The sequence below is a fragment of the Brachionichthys hirsutus genome, unplaced genomic scaffold (assembly GCF_040956055.1).
Source record: "Brachionichthys hirsutus isolate HB-005 unplaced genomic scaffold, CSIRO-AGI_Bhir_v1 contig_718, whole genome shotgun sequence".
Classification (NCBI taxonomy): Eukaryota; Metazoa; Chordata; class Actinopteri; order Lophiiformes; family Brachionichthyidae; genus Brachionichthys; species Brachionichthys hirsutus.
The window spans coordinates 445969-469819 of record NW_027180335.1 but is presented as its reverse complement, the minus strand read 5'-3'; the positions used below and the strand labels follow the sequence as shown (position 1 = coordinate 469819).

At 41.9% G+C, this 23851-nt stretch overlaps 2 protein-coding genes across 2 annotated transcripts; one reads left to right on the top strand and one right to left on the bottom strand.

The window, feature by feature from the left end:
- Positions 1-6890: 6890 nt before the first annotated feature.
- Positions 6891-18776, top strand: LOC137913569 (protein RUFY3-like). Its single transcript, XM_068757211.1, has 18 exons — positions 6891-7140; positions 10456-10629; positions 10951-11068; positions 11241-11342; positions 11419-11542; positions 11716-11780; positions 12364-12429; positions 12506-12575; positions 12666-12752; positions 13226-13309; positions 13460-13627; positions 14405-14502; positions 15543-15662; positions 16123-16246; positions 16323-16408; positions 16502-16529; positions 16722-16799; positions 17738-18776. The coding sequence occupies exons 1-18, from the start codon at positions 6891-6893 to the stop codon at positions 17879-17881; spliced, it is 1986 nt and encodes a 661-aa protein (XP_068613312.1). The 3' UTR covers positions 17882-18776.
- Positions 18777-19222: 446 nt separating this feature from the next.
- LOC137913585 (G-rich sequence factor 1-like) lies at positions 19223-23851 on the bottom strand. The gene is made up of 10 exons (XM_068757229.1): positions 23513-23851; positions 22886-23027; positions 22385-22540; positions 22024-22158; positions 21385-21523; positions 21150-21247; positions 19959-20044; positions 19745-19880; positions 19549-19600; positions 19223-19332 (listed from the first exon to the last, which is right to left on the bottom strand). The coding sequence occupies exons 1-9, from the start codon at positions 23729-23731 to the stop codon at positions 19551-19553; spliced, it is 1161 nt and encodes a 386-aa protein (XP_068613330.1). The 5' UTR covers positions 23732-23851; the 3' UTR covers positions 19223-19332; positions 19549-19550.

The following is a 23851-nucleotide window of genomic DNA, read 5'->3' as shown; positions in this document are numbered from 1 at the left end:
CTCTTCAGGTTGCGTGTGATGAACCTCCTTACTTGAATGCTTTGAGCGAGAGCGGATCACCGGAGAGGCTCCCGATGTTTGACCTGAACGAGAAACAGATTGGGAAGGTCATAGCGCTCCTCTCTGTGCCGAATCACTGTCCTTCAAAACCAAAGCGACAGACTGAAAGTTTCTCCAGCTTTAACAATAGCATAATAAAACTGAGGAATATTATTAAAACACGTTTATCAGACTTATTACACCTGTAGAAGATTTAAACACGTTATTCAAAAAGTATATAATCACCTCAGTCATTAAATTGTTCGCAATTGCAAAAACAAAAAGTATGTTCTTGTAGCTATGAGGCTTCAGCACACAACAGCAGACTTTATTTTATATTGTTTGTGCTTGGCTGCAAAAGAATGAACCTCAAAAGGAGTTTGAAACCCAGTTACATATGTCCAACAAACCGACTGACCAAAACAACCCGCACTCCTGCTGCGTATTTACGCACAAGCCTAACTTTAATGGTGTGATTATATGTGCAATTCAACTTAAGAGCGCGCAAATAACACGACTCGAAATAGATTGAAATGATCTAAGGGCAGCAAAATCTTGGAGGCACAGGTTAAAGGTGTAGGAGATGCGATATGAAGGCGATTTATGTTCAAGCCACGCGCGCAAAAAGCCGAGAGAAACGAATATCAGCCGTCAGTAACGTGAAAACAAAAGTATTAAAGAGCCTACCGCTGTTTTCTTGGCACTCAGCTCTGCGTGTTGGGCCGTTGTTGTCACTCCTGCAGTGGCATGGAGGTAACGAAGTCTCCTTCCACTGCTCCGGTCAGTTTGTAAATGACATTGCGCGCCGGCAGCCCTCCACATGCTGCCGCCTCTATCAACAGGGCCATCCTTCTGTCAACGCCACTCCTCCGGTGGGAGGTCAAACTCCTCCACTGCAGCATCATCATCATGGCTCCTCTTCACCGGTTCACCCCCCGCAACTGGCACAAATGCATAACAATACAATGCCTGGCAGGCTCCATGCTTGAACACACAGAGAACAATAAAGTCTGAAACGTCAACAATGAAAGCTTTGATACTTCAAATCATCAAGAATCCATGTGTGCAACGCTATAGGTTCATTCATACAGTGCGAGTACACCCGTCACCAATGGTCAAAAAGTAGAGACGTTTTGCCTTCTTTAAAATAATCTGACACTTGTTAGTTATTTCTGTTCGTTCTCGTTTCATTAGACAAAAAAAACATATTCATGTGACACCACTCTTTGATATTATTGGGCATTCCCACATCAGAATATACCCATAAAGTGTTCCTGCAATTCACCAAAAGCAACAACATGATAAATGCAGTATTGCTGCATTTTCTTTGTATAAGAATCATTTGGGACTGTATTATTTAGGATGTGTGAATTATGGATGTTGACTCCACAGCGTCATCTACTGGAGGAAACAAAGGAACAGCCGCCGACATAAACGATACATTTATTTATTTTTGACAGGTGCAACAGTTGTTCAATTCATTCATTATTTTTCCTTCTTTCTTTTCCGCTCTGCGGGTCACAGGAGTTGCTGGAGCCTATCCCAGCCAGCAATTTGCAAACTATAGGAACCATAATTCTTCCATTTGTCATTCACAATTTCTCAGTCCTACATTACTGTTTGCTGAAACCTAGTCTTAACGCTAACCCTAACATTACAAGAAAATAGTCAAACACAACAGCAATGAATCAATTTGGACAAAACAGTCTGGAGCAACTTGAATAAAATAAGCTTCTTTATTCTTCCAACAATGCTGGTGTTCCCTGCACCTAAATAAATTCTAAACATGAACATAGCAATTTTCTGTGTGAGTAAAAGTATTGAATACTGCCAAATTCTGTGGCAGTTTTACCGATTCACACGTACTTCAATAAACAGTGCCTGAATGGGTCTTCAGAAGAAGAATTCCAAACAAAACAGAAGATATAAAAGCAAAAATAACAATAGAATCAATTTAATTACAAGATAACATTTTCAAGCATTGTTGGGGGGAGATTGCAGAGATACAGTACATCACTCAAGGTCAGGTATTCCATCTTGTCAGGGACATCCTCTGCCTCTGGGATTTGGTGAATTGCTGTTTTCCACTTTTCTTTTCTTTTCTCGACTTTTATCAAACTTGTAAACTGTAGTGAGGGTGAGAAAGATGCTACAGAAAGGAGCTGGAGCACAATGTCAAGCGGTTGTATTTAGACAATGGAGAATATTTGAGTGTATAGTCATTATCACAAAGGTATGGTACCATTCTTCATTATGATCCAAATATCAAACATCAAACTACATAAATTACAGAATGGTTTGTCCAAGCATGAAAAGGTTTTATGCATGAAGTATAGGCATTAAGATATTGTAAATGTCCCTATCATAAAACAGCAAAATATCCTTTGAAGTAATTCATCTTTTACAGGCGATGATCAGGATCAAAATCCAATGGATTGGGGTTTTCTTTTTTTTTTTCTTTTTTTTGGCCACTCCCAACTCTCCAAAAATCAAAAGCATTTAATAATCCTTCAAACAGACAAATCCCGCAAATAGAAAAAAACAAAACAAAGGCAATCCTTACCCAGGAATAATTGTTATCCTGATCCCACTGCTGCTGCCAACTTCTACACTGGACATGAATATGCTCTGGTATCTGCTTCGTTGATATACGCAAGTCCTTAATCCACAGGACGACATGTCATGAGCTGTGTGGCCTTAGAGCGCCAATATCAGAAACCATTTACCTCGAGGAAGAACTGGATGGGACTTTGTTCACTATTTAAACACAATTCATATTTACATTTAGATCGTTATTAATAATGCATTTTTAAGAAAACATTTGAAGCAACAAATATTTAACATAAATATGGTAATACTGTTTAAAAACACCTTAAAAACACACATGATATAGCTACAGATATGATGGCTTTCTAAATAAATAAACAAGTTAATATAATCAGTCTTTGACTTACAACGGATAACATATTGTAACTGCAGTGTAATATTTAACTTGTGAAAATTAAGTTTAAGCATTACTTGCTTGGAATGTTAAGCTTGTCAGTTAACATTTACAGACAGACGCATCTATTACTATTGTTGTTACTATTACAATGAGTAAAGTTGGGGATTATTGCCAAAACAGTTCCAGGACATGGCTTTTGCTGATTTTGCAGCATGAGAGTAATGTTCTGTCATTATCTAAAATGAGAACTTGTTTATAAAAAGAAATGTCAGAAGTCCTGCATAGCAAAAGTGCCATTTAAAATATATTTATAAATAAAACTGGTGTTGAATCGCTCCAGAGGGTATTTCACCCATCATCATGGAAACTAAGATGACACCTCCATTGGTTCATTTATGATGTTGTTTCAAAGAAAATCATTCTAAATTGCCAATAATTTAATATTTTGATCAATTGATTCTTGGTCATAACGATCCTTCTGTATAATGTAAAAAGCAACATTTACTATATGTGGCTGTCTTTGTCAAGAAATAATATCAACTGAGGGAATGAAGAACCTTGAAGCATCACCACCTTATCTTGGAAGGGTTTAATATTAATGCTATTTTGTGTGATCAACCGAGGCGGAGCCAGAACGTGGCTAATGGGTGGGCCTGGACATAAGCCTGAACATAATCAGGCCCATATTAACAAATCAGTTTACCAACACAATTTAAGAAGAAATTTTGACTTGGATGGCGATTTCTTTTCTAGAGCATACCTGCGCTGCTTCAAATTCTCTTCCACCTGCTCTCACTGCAGATCACAATCAATGTCTGATGTTGCTCACAGTGGTCCAAGAAATTGTCAGGGAGTTGGTGTGTGGCTCAGGCATGTGAGAAATTAGGAAGAACTTGCTTGAATGTTAAAATAAAGTGATATTCATCCAGAAACACTGAAAACTTTTGTTTAAAGGGTACCAGTGATCAATGTCATTGATCGACGATTGTGTCATATCGCCATGACTCATGGAAATTCTTCTTGCTAACAAACGCTTAGACAACATATCTTGCACAAACATTTAGTTTCTTATTTATTACTGATCACGATGAATCATATGGAATCATGCATCACCTGCACCGTAGACACAGTCAACTGATACATGTTAGGACAAAGACAGGACAGGATGGCGCAAGTTGGCCAGAGCTACTTAAAATCTTAACTCTTAAATGCTCCAATCCGGGAAGCCTCCGCCCGGTGATGCTCGACGGTCGTCATTAGCAGCCATGTTTCCTCCAGAGAGGTGTGGAGCTGATTGTGGACGGCCTGCAGAGCGGCCTTTGTGTTGCCCAGCCCACACAACACCTCCCTGTGGTTTTGGGACAGGTTCTTGCTCCTTCTTCAGGAGGTCTTTGAGCCAGGTCACTTCCTCCTTGTATTCCTGCAGGTTCTTCTCCTCATCCTCCTACTTTACAGGTTTGGAAGTAGCAAATGATGCAATGAACAGAATGAGTAAGATAACACAAAGTCGCAGTCGGTAGTTGTAAGAGTTGTGGAGCACATAATAAACGTAGCAGGTAAAACTTTAAACTGGGCAGCTTTATGAGGTTTAATCATACTGGTACCAGTTATGTAGCCTTCGGAAAAAATAAGTATACTTGTTTTTATTGTGCTGGGCAAATGACACTCAATATGAGCAAATTATATTAGCAAAAGAAAAAAGATCTTGCTTTAACTACAGCATGCCGCAGCCTAAATAAAAAGATGGATGTCTTCTGTTTTTGTCTTTGCTACTTACATTTTCCACAAGTTGGCATTGTTCTCAAAACAATGTTTTCATCCAAAACACATAATATTTTTAAGGTTAACATCATACAAAATATCTAAGACAAGTTAGTATGGGCAGGGACCGTCCCTCATACATGGGTGTATAAAGCAAACATCTGTATCAGCATTTTCATTTGTATTTCATGTTTCTTAAAAGTTATTTTCATGGAGAGAGGATTTTAAATATGGCATCTCTATACTATGTGTTAGATGGATGGGGCTATTTGGATATGATGCATTTTTTGATTCTTTAAGACTTATCAATGGGTTTTATTTTGTGCCAGCTTGCACACTTGATGTGAAGCTCCACCTTCTCCTTTCTCTGGAATTCTTCAAGACACATCATAACTCCTGTTTTCTCGTGACTCCTGAGCAAACAGTGAATTTGTTATGTACCCTTGTATCCCAATATCTCCTTGCAAATTTTAGTGTTGTATTTTCCATGTACATATTCAAATGAATTAATTTTTATACTTTTATATAAATTCATACTTTTCTTTTTAGATTTCCCTTAAAACCTTTTTGCATTGTTATTTGTGAAATGTTATTATTGAATAATGCATCTGTTTGGATGGTTTCCCAGAGTTAATCGTCATCTGTCTCATAGACTGTGATAGTTTGCAAAGGGTTGGAATAATTGTGCACATGCCACTTTCAGGTTTAACTGTATATTTAAGACTTAATTTGTAGTTCCTGAGATGATGGTTGTATGGTGGTGATGGGGTGGAGGAGGCATCATGCATCTCCCTGCTGGTGGTATTTCTTGTGATCTGTGGGTCGACTAACTCAGTCAGTGTTGCAGTCTTCGTGTCACTAGTAATCTGTGCCTAAAGAACACAAGACACAGATCAGAGCAGCTTGTTTGTGTCTCTTCGGGTGCACCCCTCCCCTAGAGAAAGTATGTATAACTTGTGTCATGATATCATGTGACATAGACTGGGATTTGTAGAAATTATACAGTAGTGGTCTTCTGTGTGAGGCACTCATTCACTGGGATTAAATGAAAAGTCCGTCTGACAACAGTCTGATTATATAGAAGAGCCAGTTATTTTACGTTACTATCCCTTCTTCAGTTTGACAGGTACGAAACCTTAAACATTATATCTTATTTTGTGAGACTAAATTAACTCTGACATTCAAAAGCTTGGAAATGCATATTAAAAGTTTAGATGGGAAACTATATCTAGTATAGTTTCAGACTGTTTTTATAAATGTCAGACTCTAAAAGTGCAGCTTCTCAGGACAAAGGTCAGGAAAACGTCTGGAGGCAAAGCATCTTTGTTTTTAACGCCTGCTGTTATATTCCTAAACACTGTACCTCCATCGCCTCCCTTTGTCCATTCTGGGTATTACATGCGCGGCAATGTTCTCACTCTTGAAGAACAAATGAGCTACAATATTGACCGTTTATGGGCCAAAATTAAAAAAATATATAAAATGGCCTCCAATAAAATGCTTTGACACCAAAAAAAAAATGTAACCACCTTGGCACAAAGATTTTGGTTTTGGTTATTTAATTTCATATATTTATACAGGGACAGCGTACATTTTAACATTAACCACGAAGGAGCAATGCATTGGACCTGGTTATTGTAGAGTTGTTTTAGTCCCTCTCACACTCATTCACACCTGTGGGCACACCTTCTCTTCATTTCCACATCACTAAATTAACTATCATTTTGTGTTCCAAAACAACACGAGAGTATTTGATCCCAGTCTCTTGGGTAGCTCTGCGTTCTAGCTCCTCCAGGGTGACGTCAGCGCTGACAAACACAGGAACAGGCGGAGCTCCTGCCGCAATGCATCACGGGAGGAGCCCGGATCCGGCGCCACTCATCTCCCTTCTTGTGCAGTCCCTGGTTATGATCATGGGCGAAGATCGCTGACGTCGCAAAAGCTCTCTCGACATTGGCTAAAAGAAAACATGACCCAAAATGCTAACGAATAGCTATTTCCGGGTCAGACTTGTGGTGAAGTGATGACCGGAAACATTCCAGAGTAAACGAGCTGGTCTGCGCGATTCGGATTAGCGTCGCTGCCTTTGCTAGCCGCTCGTAGCTCGCTGTCCGCTGCCTGACAGCCTCTCGAGTCACATGAGAGGATGGCGGAGCCGCCTGGACCTGCTCCTCTCCCGTCATCTACCGAGGCTTCAGGCTCCAAGAGACACAATTCCTCCGATGAAAACGGGCACGCTGACAGTCCGGAGGAGACTCTCTCTCCGACTTCGGTGATATATTTTAAGGAGGCTTTAAACTCATCGAACTTGATACATGGCAAGCCGGTGTCGCTCACGCCCCCCCCGCTTCGGCAGTATGACTTCAGGATTGAAAGAATTGAGTCAAAGCGCCGAAGTAAGTACAAATGAAGTCCTGGTTACCACGCTAGGTGACGTCATTCTACCCAAACTACTTGAACTTCTACGTTAGCTATATTGTTGTTAGCTGTTGGATGCTATTAGCTCCCTTCCGCTCATAAATATGGTTGATAACTCAGGATAGCTTGATTTACCTTAAGATTAGCTTTAACATAACCTTCATCGTCAGCCAATGACCAATCTCAACTTTATTTGCAAGGCTGTCGAAACGACTCAAGCATCGGATAAGAAGTTTATGTAAATATGTGGCAGCGAGCTTAACTAATGTCAACAAGACGCGCACCTCCCACTGCAACGCTGCCCTTCCGGTCACGTGATGTTTAGCTCTGGCTAGTTCTTAGCTAGCGTCACTTAATCCCTTTGTCCGTGTTAAAGTCTACTTTTGTCAGCTACGTTTAAAGCTTTCACACGCACAGGAAGATTAGCCTAATTACACTGACAATTAAAAGTTATTTTATATGATTTTATTTATATATATATATATATATAATGTGAGTTCCTTCAGGCTAACTTGTGTGTTCAGTGTTAGTTTTGGCCTTGGGAGGTGTTGGTCGCTTTCACAAATTTTAGGTCATTTTATTTAGAAATGCACTAATCAATGAATGATAATGGGAAATTCCGGGTGTTGTATTTGTATTTGTGGGGAAAAAGGTAATGAAGCGCCATTGATCTCAAAGGTAGACATGATTGTCATTTACAATCCATGTTACGAGGAAAGGGTTGATCTGTTTCATCATTACCCCCCCCCCCCCCCCCCCCCTCTCACACACACACACACACACACACACACACACACACACTCTTTTTTACGCATGCACCATCTCCTCACGTGACTCTGTGTTGCCTGACTGCACTGCTGTCAGCCATCTTGGTCAACACCCACCCAGTGCATTCACTGCGGTGCACAGGCAGTCCAATCAGGGAACTGGGGCTAAGCGGACCAGAGGGATGTGATTTTTCAGGAAGGTCCTCTTTTGTATTTTAAATCCACGGTCTGCACAAAGGAGGACTGAAGCGGTGGCGAGAGCACGGTAGCCATTCTCAACAAGGAGGAGGGGAGGATGCAGACATAAAGAGGAGGAAAAGCGGCTTCCTTTCAAGCACCTGCTGAAACCAGCTGGCGGGCCCTTGATTCATTTGGTTCTGACGCTCTCGTTCCATCCTCTGACTTCCTGTTCTGTTTGACTGTGGATTTTTTTGGGGACCCTTTACTGGTACCGAAGCTACTGCGCTATTTCTCCATTGGTGGTGTCGGATTGGCCTCGCATCAGCTGAGTCATCATGTCTGATCTGACGCCTCAGAGCGAAACCCCGACGCCCACCACAGACAAGATCACCCAGGCGGCTCGGGAGACCATTTACCTCTGCAACTTTCGCGTGTCTGTCGATGGCGAGTGGCTTTGCCTTCGCGAGCTCAACGACATCTCCCTCACCCCGGACCCAGAGCCGGCCCATGAAGGTAATGCGAGAGGCTAGCTCAGCATCCATGTTCGTTGGCATAGTGATGCCTGCTAGGGCGTGGTGAGTCACAGTCCTGAGGCAGCATTCATTTTATCTAGTCAACTGTGCTAATGTGTCTCATTCCAGCTGTGGCTTGATCAGAGCCGACCGCTGGACACGTGAGAGTCGCACAGCAGGATGACCTGGCTAGTAAAAAAAAAAAAAAAAAAAAAGGCAGGCGCGAGCAACAAAACAATCTGGACGTTGTTTTGTTTTGAGCGCCGCTTGGCTTCCAGTAAATCATGTTAGCTAGAGTTCACCAGTTGATGTTACATTCTGTTTACTTTCTAATCTTAAGGAAAATAACAGCACAAAGGAAACACGCCTGTTGTTGATTTAGACTTTTATTTTTTTTACGTGAGACAGGAAGTGGCTGAATTCAGATATTTATATCTGGGTGTGAACCGGTGACTTGAATAGAAGAGATTTGTGCTTCAGTTTGATGGTTTTGCTTTTCAAAGAAAATATCTGCTGTCCTGTAAGACTTCAGTCCTCCTCGTCTCCTGCCACGCCTTCTTCCAGCGCGCAGCAGATGGATTTGGCAGGTTGTATACGAGGCAGCCGATGTCAGGAACCATTGGTATGATCCAAAGTGTCATATTTTGTGCTGCGTTTATTATTCTTGATTACAGAGTATTGATACTGACATTTTCAGACCAGTTCGGCTGTTTGTGCCCAAATCTAACACGACATTTATTTTGGAATGTCCCTTTCTCACACAAATCATTAGTTTTTATGGTTTTATTTTTGTGTAGTGGGTTCCGGATTGCTGTCTTAATTTGTTCTATTTATCTTTAATCATCATGATGAGTTCTATTAAAGGCAGAACAATTAGAAATGCAATGTAAAAAACACGATGGACCAAATTTCATGCTGACTTTCTATTACTTTTTAACTGAAGTAATGCATCTGACTTCATCTGTCCATTTACTGGCTATAGAAATACTTGGTGTGACGTTGCTAGTACTATATTATTTCTTCCAGTGCTTGTATACTTGTGTCCTATTTGATTCAGGCAGCACCAGATGTTGACGCTTTCCATCCGGTATCTGCTATACTGCAACTATTTTTCTCTTAGAATACCCCCCCACCCCCCACCCCCCCCCACACACACACATGTTTTTATTTGATCCTTTTTCTCTGTATCTGGCCAACGCTGAGAGGCAGCAGTCAGCATGTTTGGGTTCAGTATCTTGCTCAAGGATTTGTTGACTGGGACTCAAACTACTGACCCTCTGTTAAGTGGACAACATCCTGACTGGCACACAGGAGGATTGAACCTGCGACCTTGGAATTATTAGCGCTGCGCTCTAACCAGCCTGATTGAATACAAACTCAGCCTGACTGTACGGATGTATTAATAATTTAAACAAGATCATCTGCTAAAGGCCCTTTCAGCCTCTGTTAACTACTAACATACGAGATGGAGCAGGCATAAATGCATATATTCATCATTTTGATAATTGAGTGTTTGATTTATTAGATAAAGCCACGTCTTCCTAGCTGAACCCTTTTCTCTTTCCAAGCTTCCTGTTTGTTCTAAATCCATATTTAAATGTGTTTCATTTTGGCTGTTTTTTAGGTTTCACTTGCAGATTAAATCATTTTAACTTTTCCAACTTTCCAATGGAAACTTACTGGTTTTGTTTCTCCTTTTTCCAAATGAAAGCAAACCTCCTTTGTGGTTAAGTTATTTACTTTTGAATGCTTCCTGCTGTGACCCCATAACGGTTCATGTGTCATTACAAGGACCCTGAGGGCATTTATCTGTCTTTCTGTTCTCCTGTTTTAGATCCCAAGGATCCCATCGCGATTGAAAGGCTGAACCTGATGAACATGGCCAAACTGAGCATCAAGGGACTGATCGAGTCGGCGCTCAACCTCGGGCGCACGCTGGACTCTGATTACGCACCTCTCCAGCAGTTCTTTGTTGTGATGGAGCACTGTCTGAAACATGGGTTGAAAAGTATGCCGAGACCACGCTGCACTGTTGTTTGATTTTTGCAGGATCTTATGAGTCTACACAGATTGGAGATTGAAATTTGATGCTGCATAAAACTTATATTATAGTTCAGTCTCAGAATATTAATAAAATCCACGTACTGTATTATTTGTTTCATTTTGAGGATTTTTTTTGTAATTGAACAAACCAAGAAGAAGGCAGGTAAAAGGAATAAAAATGACTGATACAGTTACTGTCAATCTTTGTACACTGCTTTAAATTCATGTCAACTCTGAGTTAGTGACCATATCCCTATAAAATAATCTTTTTTTCCTCAATAATCAGCCAAGAAGACCTTCCTGGGGCAGAACAAGTCATTCTGGGGGGCGTTGGAGCTTGTTGAGAAGCTGACGCCTGAGGCGGGGGAGATCACCGCCAGTGTCAAAGACCTGCCTGGCCTAAAGTGAGTCCGGTCTGTCGATCCCTGAAAACCGCAGATTTCATCATAACCGAAGATTTTGTTGATGTCATTGTGCTTGACATTGCTGCGCACAAAACGGTTCCATGAGAAGATTTGATTGCAAGGGAACGAGTCCTTTTGCCTGATGCTAACTGTGGCTCCCGTTTCGTTCCAGAACGCCTCTTGGAAGAGGTCGCGCCTGGTTACGACTGGCGTTGATGCAGAAGAAACTGTCGGACTACATGAAGACCATCATTAACAGAAAGGACCTGCTCAGGTTTGCTCCTACCATGCCGCGTTGGGACTCGGCGGCATTTCAAATCAGTCTCTCTAACTCGGACTGTTCTCTGCAGTGAATTCTACGAGCCCAATGCGTTGATGATGGAGGAAGAAGGCGCCGTCATCGCCGGGCTGCTTGTTGGGCTAAACGTCATTGATGCCAACCTGTGCATGAAGGGAGAGGATCTGGACTCACAGGTGCTCGGTTGAAAACCTCTCGTGGAGTCGCGGTAGTACAGACTCAGACATTTATTGGGGATCTTCCAGAAGCAGCATGCAGTCATGTTATCTTTGCGCTTTTCCCTGGTTTGACATCAATGTTGCAGAATGGCTTCACTTGATATTGGTTTCTTGTTGAATTACTTCTGCAGGTCGGCGTGATTGACTTTTCAATGTACCTCAAGGATGGTGGACACAGCAGTAAGAGTGTCGAGGGGTGAGCGCCACCTGCTGGTCTTTAACCTCAGTGTTTCCATCCGGCAGCGTCGGTCTGGAGGAGCGCTGGGAATTGGATTCTTTTTTCTTTTATCGATGTATTAGTGTTCATTCCGAACACTGTGTTTAACTACGTACATGACAGCTGGTTGACTGGACCTACAAAATATGTCTGTCCAGTAAATTAGTTGGTCAGTTCACGTTTCAGCTTCATACAGCAGAAACTAATCTTTCTATTTTCCTTTATTAATTTGGTTTAAAGACCAGAAGGTAATTTTCAAAAGCCTGTTAGAATATCCATCGTTACAGTTTTTATTCAGTGTATCATTTTGTCACAAAAAAACCCCAAAAGATATTAAATCTAAATTCCTCAAAATTAATTTGTGCTGTTTTTACTCCAACCTGCTAAATCCGGGCATTTTGACTCCAAATTTGTCAGAAAACCAAACAAAACAAAAATAGAGGTCTTTTACGGTGTTAGAGCCAATCATTGTTACAGCATGCAAAGCCGTGGCATCCATTTAAGGAAATATAACATGGCTTTCCAAAATAATCCGAGTGTCCTTCTCTGTCTGGTCCTTCAGCGACGGTCAGATCACAGCGATTCTCGATCAAAAGAATTACGTGGAAGAGCTCAACAGACATTTAAGGTTTGTCACAGTGACCGCCTGCCTTCAATCGTCTCACCTGGTTAAGTTGACTAACTGATGCCGTGTTTGTGTATAGTGCATCAGTAAACAACCTCCAGGCCAAGGTGGATGCTCTGGAAAAGTCCAACACGAAGCTAACAGAAGAGGTGATCATCCAGAGCTCAACCGCACAGTGGGAATCTCACGTTTATTTAAAACCATCATTGGCCTTCCTGTCTCTTCTGTTGCCTCCGCAGCTCGCTGTGGCGAACAACAGGATCATCACTTTACAGGAAGATGTTGAAAGAGTGAAGGAGAGCTCGTACCAGCTGGAGTCCAGGAAGGTGAATGCATCATCACTCTTTTCTCTCTTTGAAACAGAAAGTAAAACTTTTTCTTGGGAATTGTCATCTAGACACTGTAAATTCCAAATTATTGTTCAGTAAATTTAATGGGAAGGTTTAGCTTTATGAACACACGCTGTAAACAAATAAACAAATGTTTAGTTGATATGCAGTACATTAGCGACATACAGATTGTGCATGTATATATGTTTATGGTATTTAATCTATACGTTACTCTGTTGCTTATTTTCTGATTTAAAAAAAGAATAATAATCCAGGATGTTGATTTTTAAAATTCTTTCACCTTTAATAAAGCCGGATGTCATTGAGGTTAATAATCACTTTTGCCAAAGAGCCCACATATTAAGTAGATTTCCCTACGGCAGTACCTGAATGAAGTCAGAAAACTGTGTACAATATACATTTGTACTTGAATTAAAAACCTTTTTAACTGCATGTTTTCTTTCCTGCAGGCTATAAGAAGTGACTCGGCGCCAGACGGGCAGGTGCTGGGTGAAACTCGCAAGCAGCTCAAAGAGGAGACTCTGCTTCGATTGGTGCGTTTCATAGTTCGTACACGTTGCTTTTCTTCTCCAAGGTTGAAATAATATCATGTCATATCAAGATGGGTGTCTTGCGTGTCCATTTATATAATGTCGGCGCTCTTCTGAAGCCTGCCTCCGAAGATCAAGATTTTCTCTGAGCAGGACGTGGAGAAGGAGCTGGAGGTGCAGATCGGGATGAAGCAAGAGATGGAGCTGTCCATGAAGATGCTGGAGAAAGACATCTGTGAGAAGCAGGACGCCCTGGTTGAGCTCCGACAGCAGCTGGAAGACCTTCGTGTCATCAATCAACAGCTCAGCCACAAGTCACAGGTAGAGGTGGCGTCTGCTCCCCCCGACTCCCATCCAAGTCTGCGGCGTGCTGACCACTTTATTACCGGCTGTTGTGCCTGCTTTACGGAACATAACTTCAAAATGTAATCCCCTTACTCAAGTTTATTCTATGAAAGCTTGGTCCTAAGCAGCATTTGCTGTGTCTTAACTGTGTCTACATAGAGACAGATGGTCCTAGTTTAACGCCGACTCTGAGTTACGACGGGCTTTCCCAAATTTCTGTGTTTAGCAAGGAATCGCTGTTACGACAATCGGAATACACTGGCTGTGGAGTTGTGTGTACGTACACACCAGCATGTGCAGGTATAAACATTTTGTGTGGTCAAAAAAAATAATATATTTGCATAAGTTTAGGTCATTTATACGTATGTCGACCAAGTTGTCGTAAACGGGGGTTTCATTTAACGACAAAATCGTTACGCCGTTAAGTGAGGACCAGCTATAATGTAAGTTTTAAGGTTTTACTGCTTTAAATTATATTTGTTTTAAATAGCATGACTTTTGTCTTAAAACAGCTTTTCATTTAAAAAATATTTTTTACAGTTGTGACCATAATTCACACTTCAGTTCATCTGATGTGTATCAGACGTGGGTTTTACGTGGTTTCTACCTGAAAGATTTTAAACTAAACATCATTTATAGTAATGTTTTAATTGTTTCCACAATTACTTATTTTTGTTTGAGCTGTCCCTTGTCTAGTGTGTGTGTGTGTGTGTGTCCTTTCGGTTCACTGAAATGGCTCCTGCTTCTCATCAGAGCGTCGATGCCGGCTCTAAACAGAAAGGTGAAGCCATCGCTCGCCTGGAGGACAAGATAAGCCAGATGACGGGGACCGTCAAACAGATGGAGACCAGGTGAGGACACTTCTCCACACTCACCAGAGATTATTATTAAATGATATACCCATAAAAAAAAAAAAACATTGTCTTGTTTTTCCCTTCTCCACCGTCCTTGTCTTTATTCTTTTCTTCTCATTCATCTTTTGAATCGTTGAATTAGTGAGAAACATTTGGTGAAGCAGGCCAGAAACCTGAACTCGGCAGCAGGGAAGCTGCTGCAGCTGCAGTAGCAGCTTCTCCCTTTGATAAACCTCAATATTACATACAACCCTGCCTAATCTACAAATAATCAAACTAGGACGTTACCTTTTCTGTACGATGCTCCTTTGTTGTTGAAAATAAAACCATTTTCCCACAACCTCCTGCAGTGATTCTCCAGCATCAGCTTCGGGTAGCGTGGAGTACTCGTGTTCTCTGACCGATGTACATTTACCACAGCGGATTTCTACTTTTGTTTGGTGGACATTTCTTTCAGATTAATGCTTTCTGGCAAAGGCTAACATGAGAAGACATCAGAACTCCCACTGTGGACAGTCTTAATAGACCGATGTGTTCATGAACGCATCCGGGTTGTATGGGTGGTTGTGGTCTTACTGGAATGTTGTTCCAAAGAATTCGGCCCCTCCCGGAGCGTGCGCTTTAACATTCTCGACGAATAAAGACGGACAGAATACAAAAATTCAGGCTATGAATTAATGTAGGGACTGATGTCCAGTGTTGTCATCTGGTGATCTAAGGTCTAGTGTAGGCCAGGAGCAAAACCAGCCAAGAAGAGCAAAACTAACTTCTTAATTTTGAATTGTATGTGAACATAACATTGGTGTAAACTGTCGTAACCACTAGGCTAATAAAACATTAAACAAGCAGCGCCTGCTTCATCTTCTTTGGTTTTCCTGTTGTCCTCATCAAGTTCCCGTCCTCAGACTCCTGATCCTTTTAATTATTTTTGTATTTAATTTTCCTCTTTCCAACCATGTTTCTATTTTTCATTCAGTTTTCAATGTACCATAAGTTTACACCCCCCCCCCCCCCTCCCCCCCCCTCCCCCAAACTAGATGCAAACAAGCTGAGCGAGAGCGGGATCTGGCTTTGGAGGCCAACCGGCTCTTCAAACAGGACTTTGGAGACAAAATCGAGAGTCTGCAGGTAGAGGTGGCACAGCTGAGGAAACACAGGTAAGGACTGGCTCAATGGTGATGTGCTTTTAATTTGAAGGTTAAGGCCGGTAGAGCTGAAAACCACACATTCATTCAAGGCAGGGTGTGGAAACCCAGATTTGGTTAGGTTTATACTTTCATTCACGGCAAAACAATATCTGTAAGAAAGAGGTCAAGGTCGTGTTCATGACCCTTCCAAAGGGGACATAGAGGGGTAAATGCTCCCCTCCCCTGTTTACATCTACTCAAAAGCGCTGGACGTAATTACATGAAGCATCTGTTCTTTCAGCAGGTGTTTGTGAATGCTGTGTTTACTTGAAAGACTGATATTTAAATTCTTACAGACACTTCAGCCCCTCTGGAAGAACAACCCTCTATCAAAAGATCATATGAATTCCGCATGTCTGCCTTTTTAAAATATATTTATTTATGGAGTTTGATTATTGTGTTCACGGTTCAGTTGTTTGGTTTGTTTCAGGTCTAATCTGGAGCTGGAGCTGCGTAAGGAGCGCGTGAGGAGGAGCGAGCAGCAATTCAACGTCTCGTACAGACAGCAGAGCAATCCTCAGAGGGCAAGTCGACACCGGGAGAACAAGCCGGATGTAAACCTGCGGCCATAAACATGCTCTGTGTAAGATAACTCTTACCTCACTTAACCTGTGTGCATTTCATCGACAGACGCTCCCAGAGTCCCCGTTAGACAAAAGGGAGGATGAGCGGTCACACCCAGAAGCAGAGGACAAAACAAGTCTGAGCTCCAGCCTGTAAGTAGTTTCAAGAACTGCGACTTCCAGTCAAAATTAAATCATTTTAGACTGTTCTCCTTTCATATCCGTCTATTTATCTCATTCTCTAAGGTCTCTGTCACAGTGTGAGGATGAACAGGTGAGGTCGAAGGTCAAAAATAGAATGTCTGTCTTCATAGGCCTGTTTATTATTTGATTTAGTTATAAATTGAAGTAATAAATAGGGGTTAAAGGTTAGATGAGTTAAATGAAGTCATTGCTGTCACACGCCACTCGTATTCGGATATTCCAACAATCCTATAATTCATAAAGTTGACACAATTTTCTGCAGGCCGAGTCGTACGTGGAGATCAGTCAGCCTTCTGTCTGTACGATGTGTGAAGATGACGACTCGCTCCTGAAGACGAAGGTATGAGGATGGGATATGATTCTGAGCCGGGTTGAATTAAGTTTAGAAAATGGAACGGCACTAAAAATCAGAAGAGGGTATTAGTTCTAGTCGTTACATCAACTTAGAGATGTTTTTACCATTCATTCATTCATTTTCCAACCGCTTATTCCGTCATCGGGTCGCGGGCCAAGCTGGAGCCAATCCCAGCAGTCAATGGGCGAGAGGCGGGGTACACCCTGGACAAGCCGCCAGTTCATCGCAGGGCAACACAGAGACATACAATCAGCCACACACACACACTCATACCTATGGGCGATTTAGTGTCACCAATCAGCCTAGGCTGCATGTCTTTGGTGGTGGGAGGAAGCCGGAGAACCCGGAGAGAACCCACGCAGGCACGGGGAGAACATGCAAACTCCTCACAGAATGGCCACAAGTCGGAGACTAACCTGCGACCATCTCGCTGTGAGGCAACAGTGCTTACCACTGGTCTTCAATTATCAAATGACGGTCAAGATTGTTTAAATGATGTTTCCAGTAACGTTAGAGAACACCTCTCCTCCCACGATTTAACCCTTTCATCATCCATTGTGCCAGCAAAGCTCGAACCAACAGTTGGTCCAAACTAAAATGTGCCGCTCCAACATATCTAACTATTAATTCGTTAGCTAGTGAAAAGCGTGATTTAGTCATTGTCTCGCTACGGTATAGATATTATACAGATATTATCCTGCTAATGGGCTAAACTATAAATGATAGGCAGATGTTAGCCTGACTCAGTAGGTTATTACAAAATAATTGCATCATTAAATGATGTAATTATCTGATTTATTGGAGCGTTTGAGTTGGAGAAATGCCCTGATTTTACTTCAGACTTAATGAATGAAAACATGTTCTAATATTTTATGCAGAAAAGTCAAAGTGTTTGAGGTTGATTTTGGGTCTTCTTTCTGCAGAAGCAGTGTAAGAACTGCCACGGGGTTTTCTGTGAGAGCTGCGTGTGCAACGAGCTTCCTTTGCCTTCCTCCATCCTCCCGGAGACCGTGTGCACCGCCTGCTTCTCCCTGTTACTGCAACAATACGCCTCGACACCGCCATGAAATAACATTTTAGTGCAAGACACGCTGAGCAGACGTGAGGAAACCAGAGACACTGGTTTGCACAACTGGCACTACAAAAAGGCACTTTCAGACTTGATGTCTCGAGTCGTTTTAAGCGTTGTGGTTTCTGAAGTTGCAATATTTGACTTTATGTAGTAAAGTCCAAACACAAATGTCAGGTGCCATTGAGAGCTCATTGGATACAGACTTTCATTTTGCAAATGCAAGTGTTGCCAACATGCCTGCTTTCTGGCTTTAAGTATGTGTTCTGCTGCTGAAATCTGAATGAGCCGCCAGATTCATCTCATGAAGTTATGCGTTTGTTTTTCTCAATGCCAACTTGGGTGGATTATTGATCGAAATGTCAACTGACTATGTTTTGACCTCAATTTTAAGATGAAAAAGGAAAAACTGGACTTATTTTGTATTATGATTCTATAATTTTAAACCCAGTAAAGACTCCGGCCGTGCAGAGTCTTTACTGGGTTAACTTTACAAGCCAAATGGTTGTTATACTAATTTAGCTGGGCAGCTTCATGTTTACAGCCCAGCTGGAAGAGGCTTCTCTAAGTTTGCATAGCTCGATATTCGGAGCAGAATATTTCCTTACTGTTGCATTTCCTGTTTTCATATCAGAGGCTGATTCGTCAGGGCAGAAGTTAAATGATAAACTCTACAGATCCTTGTCTCTTATAGCTACGCTGCTTTCCTGCATTGTAATGTTTTTAATGCATGGCTGGTTTGCGGTGGGCATACCTTTGCGTCACTACAACGGATGTTTTTAGGTTTCCATGATTAATATGGGGAATAATTAGGAGCGCTATACAAGCAGCTAAACATTTAGTTAGCGTTGTAGCTAAACAGATGAAAATGCTTCGATGAATAAAAAACATGTTACTGGTGTGACTTGAGTCCTTAAATCTGGATTTTATTTCACTGTTCTATTGACCTCAGGCCTTTTAACTTCAATGCCTAGAAGAGCCGCTGCCAGTCAGCCCCGATGAGCCTCGTCCTCCTATAATCCATATTAGTAATTTAAGCTTCCATTATGATAAAATTCTGCAAGTTAGAGACAAAAAAAAGCACCTGACCTCAACTGGTTCTGATTTAGGAACCTTAGAAACAGCTGTAACCACTGATATACGCTAGGGTGTATATCAGCCCGTCTCCGTCCCATCTATGCTGCTTTATAACAAAGCTTTCGTATATTGTGATAATATTTACCTTTGCTAATAATTTTAGACGACCTCCACTAAAATTGAGGATTAAATACTTTAGAAGTTGCCTACGCTGATCTTGACTTGCAATGAACTCTGTTCTTGGAAGAAGACAATGGAGACATTTTTCAATCACTTATTTACTGTTTGATGTACAAGTTCATTTTGGATACAATAGGCCTGTTTATGTATCTGGCAGCGGATGTGTGTCTTCATCTGCAGGGGAACACACACCTGGAGGAGAATTAAGTGCAAGTGTAAAAGAAAAACAGGAGAAAAAAATAAGCAGTAATCTTTGTTCAGTTCCGGTAAAATGAAATTACTTTTACTGATTTAAAAAAACAGTTTGCACATCTGTCTCTTTCAACTTTCTTGGAAATAAGAAATAATCAACCTCAAAAATATTCACAATGCTGACAGATGAGCACAATCGAATTTTGCATTTCTCACCTTCAATCAGATTGTGGTTCAGAATTCAGGAATAAGTTGATATACCTCTCTCCTACAAATTAAGATATGGTTCAAACGTCAGTGACAAATAAACAGCAATAATAAAACATTTGTGTTGTGAAACGTTACGATAAGAGGTGCGAGACGATCCGTAGCATTAAATCTGATACTTACAGCGCTTTAACTACTAACTCACCCATGTACTCTTTGTCTCTGGACATGGCCGCTGCGGCGTCCTCGTGGCAGTTGAAGTAAACGTTGGCCTGTCCGCTCACCCTGCCATTAGGCCTGCATTCAATCAGGATACTAGACAGGAGCAGAGGAGAGAAAAACTGCAAGAGAACAATCACATTAGAAGAACCCACAAAGTAACCAGCATCATCTGTATTTTTAATGTTTGTTTTTCTTACCTTCACAATATCTTCTCCAGACACACAGAATGGAAGTCCACTCATCCGGATGCAATGAGGGGACAGGGGTGAGTTCCGAGAGGATCCTAATGGAGCAGAGATCAGTTTAAAGAGAAGTAAACACATTTGGGTGTCTGTAAAGAATCCCTCCTCAGCATGCGCACGCACACACACACACACCAGAATTGTCAATGCATCGCTTTTCATTTATCCCCCCCCCAAACTGCTGGAGGTATGAATTACTCATTTACCGTATTTTTTGGACCATAAAGTGCACCTTATTAATAGGCGCAACATCAATGAACGCGTCTATTTTCATACAAAAGGCGCACCGGGTTTTAAGGCGCATTAAGTGAAACGAAACAGTCAGATAAGTCAAACTTTATTCAACTTATTCTCAAGATGAAACTCGCCCGGCGTCGCCTCCCTGTCTTGGTGAATGTGTGTTCGCCTTCTGTCATCCAAAGCTCCCACGCAGCTCACAGTTTAACGCTGAACGGTTGGAGTTCTTTGGTTAACTCGGAGTTTATCATCATCATCATCATCATCCCGGGTTAATCCACCCGGGATGATGATGATGATGAACTCCGAGTTAGTTTGCTTCACTTGGGTTTAGACAGTATCGATGAGATCGGCGCGCACGGAGTCGCAGATCGCAGGAGATGAGTTGCTGCAGGTCTTCTTGCTTCCTCCACTTCCTCCATTGATCCATTAATGCTGGATTCTCTCGCCGCTGATCTATTCCCGTGTTCTGCTTCGGGACCGACAGCCTCAAGTTGGGAATCCGCTTCGTCAGCATGTCTCTCAACATCGGTACGTATCACTCCGTGAGACTCCTGACTATAATACTATGTTGAAGGACAGCACCGGTACGTATCACTCAGCGAGGCTCCTGACTACTGCAGCCGGAACACTCCGACAGTCCATCTAGCGGTGCGGCTTCGTCGCTTACCAAAGTCGTACTAAAACATTTGGACTGATTTTTGAGCGCCGTGCGCCACATAAAAGACGCACGGTCGGGTTTTGAGAAAATTAAAGGATTTTAAGTGCGCCTTATGGTCCGTAAAATACAGTCATTTTTATATATATATATATATATATATATATATCAAATTAAGCAGCTCTTTTTGTGACGGACTCCAAAGTCAGTTTACAAATTCCTAAAATAACCAGTTTGGGGGTTGGTCCTACTGTTGGCAGATGGAACGCTGGTGGGATGACGCGCTGGATGCTTCTGCCTAAACCAAAATGAAATCTCCTCAAGTGTGCTGGGAAACGCCTCGATGTATCTGCGAATAGCGACAACAGGCGATAAACAACAAAATAAGAGATTGCAAGCAGGAAGGAACAGTTTGATGGTATTGGAAGAGTGTGACAATCCGCTTCCTCTGGAGAAGGGCCTCACAGAGCTCGTGCAGCATCCCACCTGTTTCCGATGACCTCTCTGTCTCTCTTCAGAGCTTCATTAGCTTGTTCTTGAGAGGAAAACTGGACAAAGGCCACTCCAGAGTTTCTTCCTGCGAAGTCTTCGATGATAGTGATCCCATTCTCCACTATATCCAGGCCTTAAACACACAGAACTGAGCTTTTACTTTGGCACTAAAGAAAAAAAAAACCTTCACCTGTACATTTCTCTTCCTCCCTTTGCTCATCCTATTTTTCCTAAGTGCACATCAAATATTTGTCTCCAAAAACTTTGTACACAAAATCATGTCTTTTTTTTATATCCTTTCATTAAATCATCAACTACAGCAGGAATGGATCAAATTCATCCAAAGAAATCTAATTGATTGGTTGTTCGGTTAATCGCCTTTTTGAGCAGTAGAAAGTATTGCGCTTTGTACCCTTTTACTGCACCTTTACATTCTACTCCGCGTCAGACACAATTAATGCGCACTTTACTCCACTATACAGTTCTTGGTCAACTTAAGTAGCTATTTTAATGTAATCCCTTTGCATCAAATAAGAACCGACACTTTCAATTTCAATTTCTGAAAAACGTCAAGATGTAAACTGTATGTGTGTGTGTGTGTGTGTGTATATATATATATATAAAATAGTTAACCTGTTAAAAACTGGGCAATGTCTTCCTTGGTGTTGTCGTAGGTGAAACCTCTGAATCGGACCACCCCGTCATTACGAGCAGTCCGGGCGTCGCTCCTCAGGACGTTTTCAGCATCACTGTCCGTCATCTCAAACACTGCAAACGAGGCGGAGCATGAGCGCCGGGGTCCTCCACATTCTAGCTTTTAAGACTCAAACATCAAGATTTCTCAGTAGATGTTCAAGACCGTATCTAATATCCGAGTACAAATATCTGATGTTTATTTTGTAAATTGTTTTCAAACCCATCCCGACAACGGGGTGGAAAGAGCTCAATATGCTTTTGGAGTTCAGCCTTCCACAGATGAGAGAACAACACAAACCTTCGACGTAGCGCGGCCCGAGGTACCGTCTGTGCATCTCCAGAGCTTTGTCGACATCCTCGCCGTGCTCCATCTCAATAAAGGCCACTCCAGAGGGCTTCCCCTGATGGTTGACAGTGAGATGAATTCCCTTCGCCCCGCCACGGATCCTACAGTCTGAGGGGGGGGGGGGAATACATCAGAAAATAAATATTTTTGTTTGTCCCCAATCAGGACAGCAAACATTGCCGACTTGCATGTTGATGGTATAGATAAAGTAAATAGTGAGGCAGGGTGTTTAGCAGTTAATGATCTTTAATGTCAAATATACCATTATTAGAAAGTGACTACATATTTAATAGCAACATTTAAAGAAATAAAAAAAACCATTCAATTAAAAACACAAACGTATGCCACGAAAGGTAAGTTAAAAGACATCTGTGACTAGCAAACGCATGACAATAACATTTCATTCAGTTTGTAGTTTACTATGATTAAGAAGAGCCCAATTCCAACACGTACCTGAGAAGAATTGCAGCAGGTCCTCCTCCGAACACGACCATGGTAAACCCTTCGCCTGCACCATGTGCACCTTCTGCTCAGGTTCCAGGTCAGACGCATAGCTGGACAGTGGAGGATATTCATTCTCACTCGTTTCCCCTGACTGGAAGACAAATGTCTTGATGACAATCTTCGTACTCATCCATGTTTACCACTGGTGGAATAATAACTGCACCTATGTGAAGTACTTCAGCACAATAAATACTGTACATAAAAAAGTCAGAATCTCTGCATTTCATGTCACTTTTTTTTTTACTCTCTCTCCACTACAAGGAGCTACTTTAGTGTTCATTTCATTACAATTATATTTTTTACTAGCTACTATACCGATTAGGATTGTTATGTAAAAACTGAAATGCCTTTGCAGGGTTTGTTTCACGTATTGTAAACATTTTTGGATCAGTGTTAGTATTTATCAGTAGATCCTGAATTTTTACACGCAAAAAAACCCACATTGAACAATCTTAGGCTATCTTACCTAATATTCTCTAGCTGAGGTCTTATACAGACGATTCTCGTTACTGGTTCTGATTGATGATACATTAAGCAGGCCCATAGTTAATTCCCCATGTAGTACATTTGACTTACCTTGGTGCAAAAGCTGAACTGGCTGGCTTTCCACGCCGACAGAAGCTGGCGGGGTCTCTGCAGACAAACTGTCCGGGTCGTTGACGTCCATACCCGCTGCTCGGCGAAACTCCACCGGCCGCTCAACACGCTGTTTCCGGCTCGAAATCGTGTTGAAAGCGTGTGCTGCCTAACTGCGACACCCCGCTGCAGTAACAACAGACATTTATGAGCGGACATTTCAGCGTCCAAAGGGCGCTAAATAAAAGGCAGCCGTCTTTCTGTCTGGACCTCGGAATCCCTCTGGGCCTACTTGGCGTTGGTTTTTAGCGGCTTTGTATGAGTTTGGGGAGCTGAGAT